Source organism: Astyanax mexicanus, chromosome 7 (assembly GCF_023375975.1).
Source record: "Astyanax mexicanus isolate ESR-SI-001 chromosome 7, AstMex3_surface, whole genome shotgun sequence".
Taxonomy (NCBI): domain Eukaryota; kingdom Metazoa; phylum Chordata; class Actinopteri; order Characiformes; family Acestrorhamphidae; genus Astyanax; species Astyanax mexicanus.
The window spans coordinates 33,814,501-33,830,387 of NC_064414.1; the positions used below are offsets into that span (position 1 = coordinate 33,814,501).

The 15,887-nt window shown below is 35.7% G+C and overlaps 2 protein-coding genes across 5 annotated transcripts in view; one reads left to right on the forward strand and one right to left on the reverse strand.

The window, feature by feature from the left end:
* On the forward strand, window positions 1–9,250 carry LOC103026313 (microsomal triglyceride transfer protein large subunit). 2 transcript variants are annotated; one of them, XM_007249512.4, is made up of 18 exons: window positions 1–131; window positions 766–956; window positions 1,147–1,269; window positions 1,946–2,053; window positions 2,184–2,303; window positions 2,467–2,606; window positions 3,162–3,315; window positions 4,053–4,204; window positions 4,308–4,476; window positions 4,632–4,739; window positions 5,243–5,452; window positions 5,702–5,913; window positions 6,157–6,254; window positions 6,395–6,516; window positions 6,674–6,901; window positions 7,025–7,149; window positions 7,234–7,404; window positions 8,813–9,250. In XM_007249512.4, exons 1-18 carry the CDS (start codon window positions 65–67, stop codon window positions 8,946–8,948), a joined length of 2,634 nt encoding a protein of 877 aa, XP_007249574.2. In that variant the 5' UTR covers window positions 1–64; the 3' UTR covers window positions 8,949–9,250. The 2 variants fall into 2 exon arrangements, with proteins under 2 accessions (XP_007249574.2, XP_007249575.2); XM_007249513.4 differs by having other exon boundaries at window positions 769–956.
* Window positions 9,182–15,887, reverse strand: part of pald1b (phosphatase domain containing paladin 1b) — a 21,050-nt gene continuing 14,344 nt past the window's right edge. For 2 of the 3 annotated variants that reach the window (XM_049481289.1, XM_007249510.4), the window contains exons 10-20: window positions 15,491–15,595; window positions 15,231–15,326; window positions 14,960–15,094; window positions 14,752–14,868; window positions 14,482–14,661; window positions 14,056–14,253; window positions 13,772–13,912; window positions 13,598–13,669; window positions 12,291–12,431; window positions 11,448–11,603; window positions 9,182–10,263 (exon numbers count right to left, since the gene is read on the reverse strand). In XM_049481289.1, coding sequence (XP_049337246.1) covers window positions 10,114–10,263; window positions 11,448–11,603; window positions 12,291–12,431; window positions 13,598–13,669; window positions 13,772–13,912; window positions 14,056–14,253; window positions 14,482–14,661; window positions 14,752–14,868; window positions 14,960–15,094; window positions 15,231–15,326; window positions 15,491–15,595 — 1,491 coding nt within the window. In that variant the 3' untranslated portion in view covers window positions 9,182–10,113. The remainder of the gene's footprint in view (window positions 10,264–11,447; window positions 11,604–12,290; window positions 12,432–13,597; window positions 13,670–13,771; window positions 13,913–14,055; window positions 14,254–14,481; window positions 14,662–14,751; window positions 14,869–14,959; window positions 15,095–15,230; window positions 15,327–15,490; window positions 15,596–15,887) is intronic. The other variant, XM_049481288.1, reaches the window with a different exon arrangement.

Genomic DNA, 15,887 nt, shown 5'->3' on the forward strand with positions numbered 1-15,887 from the left:
CTTCGACTTGGTCAAATTGACTTAGTAATACTGCCAGTGTGGTCTGGAAGTCCAGCAGAGGAACATGAAGCCCACAACTTGTTTGACTTTTTGTCTACTTTTACTTGCTGGATTTAGGGACGGTGTGAAGGGTAATGAGATTTCATTTAATTCATTTTTCAATTATTATTTACCTCAGATATTCCACATTTATTTATACATTGTCTAGAAAATGTTGTTTAGTTTAGTTGAATTTCTTTAATGGGAAAATTGGAGGCGGTTGTGATCGAATGCAGTGCAGGGTCTTTTTTAGGTTATACAAAAGCTCAAAGTGTACGCTTTAAAAAAGAGTTCGGTATAACACTAAAATAAGTTATTTTACTAAATACAGAGCGGAACTATTGACTAGATACCGTTTGTTCTCTGAGCAGAAGAGTCAGTTTCCCAGACAGGTACTATGCTTAGTCATCAATAGTCGCCGTTCAGTGGAAAATCTCCTTTTAAAATGCTGTGTAGTCCAAGACTAGGCTTAATCCCTGTTTGAAAAACTGCCCTTGAATGTTCAATAGACTTTGGACGTAAAAATGAATACATTTATGTATGATTTGATCTTAGATATTTTAAAATGAACTATTTTATCATTCAAATTGTTCTGTAACTTGATTCTATTTCCAACCACATGCTATGTCTGCTATATCTGATTGTAATGCTTGGATTTCTGCCTGAAAGAGTGCATAATTATTGTATGAGGGACATTTCTAATATATAACTCTTTTGCTATTTCAGTAGCCTTTAGTAATGTCCTCCATTTTGATGCTGGGGTCCTGTATGAGTATGAGTACAGCACGTCCATGACATTGGCTCCCATATCTGTGGATCTTGGAGACGTCACCACGACCTCTCTAGAGGCAGTTATTCAGATCCACTCACTATGGAGGAACCCTCAGGACCAGGAAGAACAGCTTCTCCACGTAAAAGTAGGTTTTAGAGAAGATCTCAATTGAGACTAAAACATGTATTTTATTGTTGCATACCATCTTAGTATTTATGCTATATTTATGTGTATTCAAATGAGTTAAACATCTACAACACATGCTTCCATAAATGTACCTAAATACATTTTGTGCTGATCTGTATAGTCTTATATCTGAACCTCTTCTCTTACAGATTAAAGATCTAAAATTTACTACAGATTCAAGTGATGCCACCACCAAACCCTTAGCTGTGGAGGAGCTAGATGGGGGCCTTGACTACAAGGAAGCAGTTATTGTGCATATGAATTCAGGAAAGGTACACTTATTTATGTTTTAAAAAAAGTATATACTATTATGTCATAGTAATTACATCCAAATCCACAGATATATGATTTAAATCAGTCATTCAGCAAAACACTAATATTATTAATTTAAAGAAAGCTTGTTAAACATACATAGTATACATGAGGGAGTCATATTGCCATTTTGGGGGTAAACTGTTTTGCAAATTCAGTATTTTCAGCTGGATAAAATTGTTCTACCTTAACATAAAGGGTATACATTGTCATGTACATATTGTCTTTATTTTATAAAGTAACAATTCTTTGGTTTATCAGCTTTTGATAGCATTTACTTCTTATGAAAGACTATTAAGCTTAATATATATTGTTGCTATTTGTAAAAAAAAAAATAATGTATTTTTGAAGTATCTAATTATTATGCAAAAACCTTATATGACCAAATGGCAGTTTTAGGAATCTGGAAGAAATCTAAACTTGTGTAAAAAAGACATTTTGAAGCATTTCTACTGGTCCATCTAATATGAAATTTTGACTCAATTTAAAGAACAACTTCCATTGTAACATTACAACAAAATTTAAAAATGAAAAAACATGAGTGATATTCAATTGAACGTTTAAGAAATGCCATATTATTGCTTGATTATTAGTTAAAAATGAAAATATTTAGTAACACATTTGGGATAATTTTAGATTCAAGGAGTTTTTGACACTACTGAGGACAACACAGCCAGTCTGAATTTCAAGAAAGGACTAGTGTCACTGCTTCAAATCCAATCTACATATGGGCTCATCACTGAAGTAAGTTGAATTTTATTTATTCTTTTTCCTTATTCTCAGGTATTGACTGTTGTAAGGTTCCTGTTACTCATTTTACATTGCAGTGCATAAACTGTACTATACTTTTCTTATACACCTCATTATATTTTAGGATGATGCAACAGGCCGATGCCAGGTTTTATATCACACCTTGAAGGATGATATCATAAAAGTAAAGAACTATAAGAATTGTGAAAACAGCATAACCGACGACGTGATGTCCTCTGCCCAGGTATAAACACTGCATGTTTAGTAGTTATTGTTGATTAGTTGATTTAAAATGTAATTGTATACATTAAAAAACACCATTATAAGGCTGATAATAAACTTATATGGGTTTTTTTTGTAATAAAATCTACTAAAAGTTAAGCCTACCTCATGCCTTGTGGTTACAGATTTTGGGAGTGAGCTCACCTGGCTGGTCTGAAGCAGTTTTCATCATGGACGATAACCATATAAAATCAGTAACATCACAGGAATTCCGTTCAGTGGTTTTGGAAGAACAATCTACAGTTGGAATCCATGTTTCTTCAAGGTAGACTGTAGACCACCTGGTGATTTAGTTTTTATGTGGGCCTGAGACCCCACATATGAAGTTCATGTAGGTTCATGAACCAAAAAAACAGTACCACTTTAAAATAAGACTACCTTTATAAAGGGTTTATAAATGGTTTACAATTAGTTTATTAATGGTTACATATTAGGTTATAAATGCCTTAAAAATCATTAATAATCAGTTATAACACATTTGTAGAAAAGGCAACAATGACCTGTTGTTTGCCAAATAGTGAACCCATAGCCATTTATTTATATTGTTACCCTTTCTACATATGTGTTATAACTGATTATTAATGATTTTTAAGGCATTTACAACCTAATTAGTAATCATTAATAAACTAACTGTAAACCATTTATAAACCCTTTATAAAGGTAGTCTTATTTTAAAGTGGTACCAAATTATCTATGTTTAGCATATTTCACTTACACAGCTTATAATATGAGTATGAATGGTTTAAGAAACCAGTATCATGATTGAGTATATAACAGTTTTGTTTAGACTGAAATGCATGATGTGTGCTCCTGATTTTAGGCAGCTCCTGCGGTTATTATCAACAAAATCTGGTGCTAATGAGGAGGCCCAGGGAGAGCTCCAGGAGGTACTCGCTTCATTCAAGGGGAGCCATGTGAATCATACAATTCATGCCTTACCTGCTGTCAGACAGTCTGCTCTCAGTGGATACCCAGTAAGTTGCCTTTATGTGAAATTATATATTTTGCCTCCAATAAATAGGTTTCAATTAATTTACAACTTCATATATATTACTGTGTTCTTCTTAATGATGCTTTTAAAGGAGCTTTACATTTTTCAGATGATGAAAGACTCAAAACCTCAATAAAGAAACAAAAATACAAATGGTGTTCTACACTGACATGGCCAAATGTCATGGGATAGCAGTATGTAAATTGATCAAGAAGTGTTACCTTGGGGGACAGCATGGAAATGGCCACACCTGTATATATGTTGTAAGATGTTATTTTGTAAGTAAGGTTAAACCCTGGCCAGCATGCTGGTAACAAAGCGATGTGAAATATCAGAGTTCAAGAGAGGCCTGATTCTGGGTGCAAGATAGATGGGACATCCACTGTATCATATCACAAAAGGCATTACCACTCACAGTGGACAGTGCAGTGGGTGGTATTGATAAAGACTGGCTTTATCTGGCTAGAATGGACCATAGGAACGGACAAGCAACTCAAGGTTCTTTAGTAGTCTTTAGTAATAGTTCCTGTCCCATGACATGTGGCATGTCAGGGAAATATGGCATAATGTTTTATAAATATCAAACCTGATATAATAGATTTGAAAAATAGGTTTAATTTTAAAAGGAAAAGATTGTTAAAATGAGTGTTATCTATTGAAATGTGCAGTGTGTTTGTGAAATATGCTTAATGACATTTCATTCTTTTGAAACTCTTTCAGATTTCTAAACTTCTTGATCATTTGAAAGCAAATGAAATGAAGAAGTCACAATCAAGAACCACAGAGGTGTTCCTCCAGCTCTCACAATCCCTGCGCAGCATGAAGATGAATGAAATCAAAGACATTCTGAAAAAGTCTGACAGCACATTAGTGTAAGTGTAAGAGTTGAACTTTTGTGCTGTGTAGTTTTGTGTTCTTACAGTTGATGAGACTGTTACTTTTTTCCTGTTTTTTTCCCCACTGCTGCTGTTTTAGGTCTGTCCTAATAGATGCTGCTGCAGCTGCGTCTACACCTGCTGCGCTGGACGCAGTCATCTCATATATAGACGTTGCAGACCCTAAGAAAGCCCCACTGCTGGAAAAATTCCTCTACGCCTGTGCATTCTCTGCTCAGCCATCCCAACATCTGATCAGTGTCGTCAATGTAAGTGAGAGATGAAGACACATTTATAATTAAATTGTAATGAGCATTTATATATATATATATATATATATATATATATATATATATATATATATATATATATATATATATATGTATATATATATATATTATTTTTAATGTTGTCTATGTTGCAGAAAATTCTTTCTCACACATCAACAAAGCGCCAGACTAGGGAAATCACTCGCATTGTTCTGGGAACAGTGATAAGAAAAATGTGTTCTGCAAACATGTGCCTCCTACAGGTAAAATGTCTGAAAAGCAATGTTTCTATTTTTCCTTTTATATTAGAATTTTTTTATGTATTTTTAAAACATTTAAGATTCCAATCTAATAATAGAGGAATTGACCAAGAAACGTAGTTTTAAATATTTGGAATAGGGGCCATGATTAGCATCACCAGAAATTCCAATCATACTGGAGTCAGTGGCTGGTCTTCTTATTAATAATGTTTCTGAAATAACATCTCAAATACTTGATTCAGAAAAGTTTTTTTCTTTACCAAATTCACAGTTTATGTTATTCAGTGTCTTTTTAAGGGTATGTCTTTAGTTTTCTATAGAATATTGTAAAATTGTAATCTTGTGTAGATGAATGCTTTATATAAGCCAATTTTTTTGTTCTTTTTGCTTATGTTTTTTTTTTTTGTACAAATGGACCTAAACTAATCTAAACTAAAATAGACCCAACTTGATTTGACTGATCTTTAAATACTTTCTGTTCTTTTTCTGTATTGTGTTCTTTCTAGGAAGTGGAGGATGCTCTGACACTCATTCTTAAAGGTTTAGGTTCATCCAAAGATGAAGCAGAAATAAAGTCACACCTGCTGGCCCTAAAAAGTGCCTTAATTCCAGAGATAGTCCCTGTCCTTCTCCAGTATATTGATCAGTCCAAACCAGTGTCAATCATTGTACTCTCAGCCTTGCAGGACCTTCCAACTCAATACATAACAGAGGAGGTACTGTACTGTTTTAAGTATTGTGCATTAACATAATCAGAGCAGACACACACCATTAAGTATTGCAATAACCAGACATTATTGTTGATAACGGCAATATCATTCCTATAGAGATGTAACAGACATTTTACAAGATTAAACATTTTGCCAGTTTTTGTGAATTATTATCAATGTATTATTTATTTTACCCTCTTGCCTCCCACATCAAATTGAGTATCTATTGTTTTTTGTTGAATATTCTCTCATCAGGTTAAACAGCATGTCAGGGACATTTTTAAGCAAAATAAAAAGTCCTTTTCTGCTGCTGTGCGAGTGGCTGCTGCTCAGATACTGCTCATGCATGATCCACTCTACACAGACGTCAAAGAAGTTCTTCTGAGAATAGCAAAGGAAAAACCTGAGATCTCCAAGTTTCTTACTGCCAAAGTTACGAGCTTGTTGCAGTCTAATCACCCAGCCAGGTAATCTGAATTTATTAGGCTGTACTGCCTTTAAAAAAAGTATATTAAGGAATTTGTCAACTATGCAAAGATCTTAAAAGGCATCTTATTTCTTAAAATGTTTTAATAAAATAACCGTTGGTTTCCATGTTCTTCTTATTTATTTAAAGTTTACTAGTATATCAATCTGTTTTGAACGTCATAAAGAATGTTAAACTACATGAAGAATGGAACTCAACATTGTTTCCTCATCTCTGCCCTTAGGGATGTCATTCTAACTGTTTTGAAAGATTCAAAGCTGAATAATTATTTCCATCTTGGACGAGTTGGTTGTTCCTCATCATATGCTGGACTGATGGCAGGTATTAATTTGAATGAATTAATTTACACACACATTTTATCTCATTGGAATGTCTTGGAAGGTTTTTGTATGATAAATATCTTGTATGATTTCTCAAAAATGAATAGTGATCAATTGTGCTATGTGTTCAATTCTTTGCAGAGGCTAAGGACACAGTTACGTCATATGAGTTTGAATTTCTTTTTTCTGATACTGGAGCTTTAAAACAAAGTAACAGCCATTTCTCTACCCAAAGCAGAGGGGGAAGTTTACATTCACTGCAGGTATATCATCAAGGGTTGTGTTTATGTTCAGCATTTATAATGCCAGTGAGATAAATTATATATTTACATTTTTGCAAATTATTCAGTTCATTTTGTTTTATCCACTTTCTGCACAAGAAGTGCAGAACATACATTAACTTGTTTTTTCTGTCCTCAGGTTTCTTTAGAACTGGGTGGAATTGATTCACTGTTAGCATCTGAGCCAATAGAGGAAGCAGAGCAAGAAGATCTGATGGCAGGGATGTCTGCCATGTTTCTGGGTGTGCAGATTCAACCAATCACCTTTTTCCAGGGTTATACTGACTTAATGAGCAAGTATTTTACAGCACCCGACGGACCAATGAACATTCTCTCTGGAAATATTCTACTTATCAATCAGAAACAGGTAAAACATTAAATATCTAGACATTTTAATAGACCTGTCCAATTTATTCTTATTCCGATATCCCCATAACCCATCATTGAACTGATCTGAATATCATCTGAATTTCATCTTGGCCTTGAACAGAGCGTGATTCTGCAGTCTGGACTGCAAACTCAGGTTTTCTTTCATGGAGGTCTTTCTGTTGATGTGTCTGCTGACTTAGATTTCAGTTTATTCACCCAGGAGTCTAAAAGCACTGTTAATAACGGGTAAGTAAAATTCTGCTTGTAATCTATAAACTAGAATAAAGCTAATCTACTGTGCTGCTGACTTTATCTTATGTCTTTTTTCAGGTTCTCAATAGTGGTCAGTGCCAGGGCGGAAGCGGAGGCTCCATTTATGAGCACTGCAGTAAAGACTAAAACAGAGATGAATTCTTCCATCAGCTTCGTCACCACTGTTAACTTCTCTACAATACCTGTGCAGTACTGTCTGCAGCTCATCAGAGAGCCTCTCCTTTACAGGTGTAGTAGCATGACTAGTCATCCCTCAATATGACGTCTATTGTTACATTAAAATTCTTAAGGAAATACAGATAATTTAATCATGAAAAACCTGACTTTAAAAATAGCAATTTCCAAGCCTGGATAAGTAAAAAAAAATACCCAGAAAGTTTTGAAAAAGTCATAAAAATTTTATCTTCAAATCTTTGTGTTTCCGTTTATCAGCAGAGAAAATCTATATTTTGAGTTAATTCAATAATTTTGCCCTACACAATGGAGTTCTTAGGATTTGACACACATTTTATTATTAAACATTGTGTGCCAATATTTTTATTAGATTAATTTTAGGCCCACTGTAATCAATTTTGATTATAATTTTAGTTGATTTTTGGTTTTATTGTCCATGTCTGCACTGATATTTAAAAAATCATATGGTCATGAAAATGTGCATGGAATTAGCACTGCGATAGTTACATGTACATTAAAAAGTCATTATTTGTACTGTGAGAACAGTATAATATTAGAAATGGTCCAAACTTACTTGAAAAAAATCTCTCTACATTAATTAATTACACACATTTATGTGCCTACTTTTAGTATGAAATGCTTTATTATCCGGTATCCTAAACAAATACTAGATATAAATACTTTCTGTCCTTTTAGGACTATTGACCTGTGCATGTGTTATATAAAACATGGGAATATTGAGTATTTTTAGTGTTTAATATGGGTGTAACTCTACAGAACAGTCACGATTCGTTTTGCACCAAACTAACCCAAGTTTCTTTTCACTTAGGTTGAACAGACAGTTCCATGTAGTGCTGTATAGTGCCCCTTGAGGCAGCCTGTAGTATATTAATTAAGCACTAACGTGCTTAAATTAAAAGCGTGGTCACTGTTTGACACCCCCCCTAAAAACAAAGAGCCAAGGGCCTACAGCTTACTGCAAGGGTGCTTATTCCAACTCCTGGAAAAGAATGAATGAATCAATGAAGTTACACTTACTCAAAAGATCTGCCACCCTGCAGAGTTTAGCTCCTCCCCTACCCTCACACATCTGATTCAGGTCACTAATGCCTTCAGGGACTTGTGAATATTCTAGAATCTGGGTGGCTTGTGGACTGAATTTTTTGTTCAATGACCATAACCTTCATACTGTGATGGTTTGTTAATAATACACATATGGTTACACCCCCAGTGCTTTTATAAATAACTCACTATCACAACCTAGAACTTTTTGATCTGTCAAGGATTAAGACAGAAATGCCAAATCCAACACGCATTCTAAAATATGGACAATGTAGCTGACAGTTTCAGAGTTTATAATAGTCTTTTAAGGTCTGAAAAACAGTAATGATGCTTTAGTATCATAATATCAAGAGCATGAAAAGAATGCCTTTTTTATAAGTGTTCTGATTTTCCTCTTCAGAGAGAAAACCTCCACACGAGTATCCATCCAGAACAGAAAGAAAACGGCTCATCAGAAGAGACGCAAATGGACAATTCCAGGAGAAGAGACAGCTCTCCACAGGGACAATTCAATGATGTGCAGAAAACTACTTTAACTGTAAAGTATAGCAGCAACAGGAGAAGATGTGTGTGAGTCTGTCTCAGCTGATATAATGCACTGAATTCCTTCTGTTTGGAATGAATAAAATTGTATGTATGTGCTGTATAAGCAGTGTTAACAGTAGTGTTAGAGCATTATTCTGGAAAAATCATTGATTTGAGAATCAGAATGAATAAAGCACTGTACAAATAATAATACAATAGAGAAAATAAATACAGTATTGCAGAGTTGAAGTATTGGCTTTACTGTACACTATATCACAAATGTGAAGTCAATAAAGTTCTTGCCACAGCCAAATAGTATAATTGTATTCATATATATGTTTTATGGTTTTGCTGTACCATTTGTAACACATTAATTTTATTAGCATTTTTATTGATTGAAAAAAATGGTGCAGATCTGGTATTTATATGTGTCATTGGGTAGATGTAAACTGTACAGTTGTGCTTATTTTATGCAAAAATAATGAAATAACATCACACAATGAAAACTACAGGAAAAAAAATGCACACAATAATATAATAATATTAACTATAAGAAATCCACCTTTCAATATTATCATTAAAACTAAGCATAACTTCTTAGTGTTACTGTTACCTTCAGAGGGGCAAACATATAAGGGCTGTTTCCCAGACAGGGATTAAGCCCAGTCTTGGACTACGCTGCATTACCAATTAAGATTTTGTATTGAAAGGAAAATATAGTCTATAAATAGGTTAGTATCTGTCTGGGAAAGAACCCCATAATCTTTCAAAGGGATTTTAAAAAGCTCCACTATATTTACATTGAATTCCATTAGCAGTTAGTGAGATACTATACAGATGTTCTTTCTCAGTTGTGGGGAAATGCTGTACATGGTTGTACTGTTGTCTGTGAGAAGTAGGTGACCAATAAACAAAATCTAATGCAGGAACTGAGAAATAAGAACCTGACAGGAAGAATGTGTGAGAGTCAGTGTAGTGCATATATAAGAGGATACAGATCTTAGCCTGTACTGGTTTGGCAAAAGAAAAGAGAAAGACAGCAAAGCAGTTGAGTGAACTTAATTAAAAAATTCAGTTTGATGAGTTGTGAATAATATAAACAGCACAACAATGTGAGTCAGCCCCAGTTCTCTTTCTGTGTCACACTATAGTTGTATGTTAAAAGCTACAATTCCATTAAATAAAGTCTCCACGGATAGGCAGCGAATGAGAACCATGCTTTTGCCAGCGATGGCGTAGACTGGCCAGTGGAGAGTCCTTATGAGCTTCAAATTCAGGGAAACCCAGCTGATTGAGGATGGCATAGATACCAGCTTTTGCTGCCACCTGTTGAACGAAGAAAACAAAAATAAAAATGTAAGGGCATTCATGTGCTTTAATTATATCAAATATATATATTTTTTATACATTTATTTTTATTTGTTTCCTCATTTTCTCCCAATTTAGCTAGGCCAACTGTCCGACCCATTCAGATGCTATTCAGCTGAATATCCCTGATGCCACAACACACATATGTACTCAACCACCACCCCTGTTTGAACTGCTGCTGATGCGGCACTGCAGAGTAGTCGGCGCACTTGGAGGAAAGTGCAGCGACTAGTTTCCGATACATCAGCTCACAGACGCCTTGTGCTGATCGACATCACCCTTTGGAGTGATGTGGGAAAAGAGCGCCATTTACCCACCCAGAGAGATCAAGGCCAATTGTGCTCTCTCAGGCCTCCGGCAGCTGACAGCAAGCTACATGAACGGGATTCAAACCAGCGAATTCCTAATCATATTGCCGCTTTATTTTTTTTCAGGTATAAAATTCAAATAGTGAAACTTATTATATAGATTCATTACACACAGAAAGATCTGTTTCAAGTGTTTTTTTTTTTCTTTTAATGTAGATGATTATGGTTTACATCTAATAAAAAAGGAAACTTGTAAGTGCTTGAAACTTGAAATTTGTATATTATATAAGCTCAATTAAAAACATGATTTTTAATACAGAAATGTTTTTTGCCTTCATGCCACACAGCATTGATGCAGTAATTCATGCAATAGGAGCATTGACCAGGTGACCAGGTGAGAGCGTATATGGGAAATACACATTTTCAGTAGGCCAACATTTCTGTATAAAAAAATATATATTTTAGTTATATATTATTCTAATGTTCTAAGATGCTGAGTTTTGGGTTTTTATTAGCAATTAGCCATAATCATCAACATAAAAACAATTAATGCTTGAAAGAGATCACTCTGTGTGTAATAAATCTATATAGTATATGAGTTTCACTTTCCTGTATCTGTCCTAATAGCTTATCCTCCTAAACTTTTCCATACTGAAAATATTAAGGTCCCTACTTGCAGAGTAGTAACTTGGATTTAGTACATTTCTATTTAACAGGTTCTTTGAAGCATCTACTACTCTGAATTATCCTCAACCATCCTTAACATATCGTTAACTTATGTTAAATTTATGTTAAACTTATGTTAAAAACATGGAATGCTACACCTGATCTCACCTGGTGCATCCACAAGCTGAAGGGTCGTCTCCAGGAGTCTTTCTTCTCCAGGTGGAGGTAGCTATTGAAGAGGATGAGGTAAATGTAGCGCTCCAGGTACTGTAGACTCTTCAGCCGTAACTGCTGAGATTCAGTGTCTGATTTCGCTGATTTGATCTGAGAAGAAAGAAAACATGTCAAGAGGAAAAAACTGTCAATATTACCTTTTGAATTACACACAAGACTCACAGCACAGCAAAGCTGACCTTGGTTCTTGAATATGTATTATTTCTATTGAAAAGGTTTTTAGATTTTAGTACTCCAATTTACAGAAAATTGACATTCTGGACATTCTGACCTAGAAAACTGCTTTTCAGAGCCATATGTAACTGTTTGGGTATGTTTTGCACAAACCAAACACACATACATAATATTTATGCATAATAAACAAATTAAATTCTGTATAAAAGAGTTCTGCAGTATCTTTAAGAAACCAATTTATTTATTTATTATTTATTTATTGCTATATGCAAGACTGCAGATAACTGTTCCCCTATTTTCACATTTTGTGTGAATGTGATTGTGAAGATCAGGCAACAATGGGTGAATAAACAAGCAAGGTGTTGCTGATCTCAGTTTAGATTTCCCATATGCTGTCTACTAACATTTCATATGATGTGCATGAATAAATTAGGCTATGTATGGTTTGCAGAATTTCAGTAGGAACCATGTTCGCTATGTAATGATTAATATCATGAATCGACATAATGATTGACAATACATTTTATCGCAGGATTTTTTATAAGTAAAATAAAATCTCATTATCATTGACAGCATGTCCTCCACCAACATACTCAAACTCACCTGTTTATATGAGCATATAATGATCTCCCGTAAGTGGTAATGCATGGGAGTCATTGTCTCACTGACAATGTCAAGGGCCATGTCAACCTCTCGCTTCATTTGGTAACCATTAGGCAGCAACCTGACCACCTGCATCACCACCTAAACGTACACAGACAATGCTAATACATGTTTCCAAACACATCTCTACACACAAGACTTTTCACCCACATTATAATGTGACTACCATCCTTATTTTTGTCCCAAATCGATATTATTAGGAATGTTATTGTGGATAGGATTATTTGTTAAATACACTGTATATAAAATGGGACCTTAAATTATCAGCAAATAATTTGTGGAAATTACACTGACATGCCACAATTTATGGGAAAGCGGTATTGAAAATTAATCGAGAAGTGTTACCTAAAAGAGAATGGTTTGGGATTGCCTACACCTGTATAAATTGTGAGGTGTTATCTTGTGGGTGTGAGTGAGGCCGAACACTGGCCAACATGATCACGACAAGGCAAAGTAAATTATCGAATGCAAGCGATACTTGATAGTGAGTGCCAGACGGATGGGGCATTCGATTTCCAAAGTTGTGCAGGTATTTAACATTCCTCGTTTCACAGTGTCACATGTGTGCAGGGTACATGTCATAAAAAGAAATTAGTGCTGCCACAATGAGGCCTTGCTCTCTCTGGGTGGGTAGATGGCGCTCTCTCCCCACATCACTGCAAAGGGTGATGTCACACAGCACAAGGCGTCTGTGAGCTGATGTATTGGAACCCTGTTGCTGCGCTTTCCTCGAAATGCGCTGGCTACTCGGAAATGCTGCATTAGCAGCAGTTCAAAAATAGGTGGTGGCTGACTTCACATGTGTCGGAAGAGGCATGTGCTAGTCTTTATCCTCCTGGTGCTGGGGCATCGCTAGTGATAGGGGGCGTCTAATGAGTAGGTTGGGTAACTGACAGTGTAAATTGGGAGAAAATGGGATAAAAATTAGAAATAAAATTATTTAAAAAAAAAAAGAAATGTCCAACCAGCGTGGAAAGCACAGTATGTGGTAAAGATTTGACTGGCGGTGTCTGGCTAGAATTGACCATGTGAACAAACAACAGATAAGTGTCTCAGACAATTTAAATCTACAATCAATGCAGGAGCCCCCTAGTTCCTGACTACTTTCTGCTCCATGAAATGTGGCATGTCAGTGTTTGTTATCTTGCCAAACTCCCATACTTCCAAAAATTGCAATACTGAACCAACCATATTTAACATATTAAAAAGTGCCTTTAAAATAATAATAACCTAAATGATCAACATACCTCAAACTCTCCCTTTGTGTACTTTGCATCTGGGACACTTACAATTTCCTCGTCTCCACATTCAGGAAAGCCCTGGAGATTAAAAATATAAATAAATATTTTATCTTGAAAGTAACAATTCACCAAATAAGGATGTAGTATAAGAGACAATTCACTGGAGACTGAATGACCTACATTGAAGTGCCACAATGTCAGTGTGCTGATGACCATTGCAGTAGTGGTTCGATCTTTCCCATCACTGCAGTTGAAGATGAAAGCAGAGCCAGCGTCCTCAGCCAGAGTAGACTTCATAGCTTCCAAAAGCTGGTCAAATACCTATGAGGCCATTGCAAGTCAACATCATCAACTTCGCATTTTGATCAATTATTTTGCTCTAAAAAAAACATGGAGATTTAATTTATATGAAAAACCTATGACATGCTTTGAATAAATTAGCAGAGTACCTAGTAGAGACTTACCTCTTCATTTGGAGCACAGCAGTCATGGAGGGGAACACGACGGTAGGTGAGACCTGGGTGGATGGTCTGCTGCTGTTCAAAGAGCTCCTGAAGAGTGCGACAGCTTTTCAGCATCCTCATCTGCTTCTCCTGCTCTGTGGTGACTTCAAGCCACTTCTCACACTTCAGAATGTCTTCCTTCACTGCCAGCTCCAGCTTCTGTGGGACAGTAACATAACCTTACTAAAAAAAAAGCCACATCCTTAAAAAAAGGCAGTGATTTAGCAGGATAATGCTCACCCATACAACACAATGGAGTCATCTCCAAGGTCAGTTTTATTAATTAGATATTTAAACATGGAATGCAGAAATTCAGAAACATCCAGCTTTAAAGCTGCTATCATTAGTATAACATAATATGTATAGATATAAATAAACTAAAATGACCTCAAGTGATTCCTGGTTATGCACACACACTGAGATTGGCTGCTCCACACAGACTGGCTCTCGAGGAGTGAACATCTGCCCATTTCCTTCCACGACCATTTCCTCTTGAAGATTAATCCACAGTATGCTGGAGTGCTTCCGTTTCTCATCCGTAAGGTAAGACAGTACCATGGACACAGCCTGAAACGGAATCAGCATATTTATAGCTTCTTACCCGACAGAAGAATGGGAACACTGGGCAAAGACATTTGAATGCAAAACATGTTCTACCTCTGAGCTGGGCTGTGCCATGCCATACACGGCTGTCTTCAGAACTCGCCTGAAGTTGGCCACTCTCATTTCCTTGGCTGTACCAAGCAGGTCCGGGGCTAAATATTCACTAGAAACCTATTAAATATGATGAATAATGATTTTAGGTCATTTTAAATAAAATCCAAAAAGACAAAACTTATGCCCAACTCTTTACTGTGGGCCTCACCAGTATCCTTTTTCCATCAGTGACCAGGCTGGCTGGAGCTGAGAGCTCAGAGCAGTCCATACTACCCAGTAGCCTGTAGATCCATGCATTTGCACACATCCACCGACTGAAACTCTGGGCAAACAGCTGTGGAAACTAAAGAGTAAAAACAGAAAAGGAGACAGTAATAGTGTAAGAAACATAATAAAAAGTGTGTGGGAGAAACTGTTGGTAAAGAAAAAAGGTGCAAAAAAGGATGGAAAAAGACATGACACAATGTATATTACAGTACCTGATCATGAAGGTAAGCGTTAAACACTATCAGATAGAAATAACGCTCAATACTCTGCAAAGTTCGTTGGAGGAAATAACCCTTTGTGCTGCTTCCCTGTAAAACAATAAATGAACAGCAATAAAAAAGTAATAATAAATAAAAATAAACTGGATGTCAAGGAACATCTGTAACCTCTGGTTCTTATATAAAGCATTATTATATTTATTTCTACTCAACTTATATTACTGGAAATCGTAAGCTATGAGATACATACTCACTTGAATCTGATAGTCCTCCGAAATGCCATCCATTTTTCGCTTATTTTCAAATATAGCATCTTTGATGTTGTGCATTTCCGAACACATTTCTATAGCCCTGTCAACCTATGGTGAAAAGATGGAAAATATCAACCTTGAGGACAATATGTTTAAACCACACATATGCACTATCAATGGCTCTATATTTGTATGGTTTTAAGATTAAACACTATACTGTATATTTACTGTAAAATACGCTGCCTGGTCAAAAAAAATGTCGCCACCTGGATTTAACTAACTAAATGATGTGGGGTTGCTGCTGCAGTTGATCAGGTTTAGGTTCAGTAACAGTATTTGCTAAAAGAATAAGGTCAGCTGACTACCTGAATATACTGAATATAAAGCAGGTTATTCCATC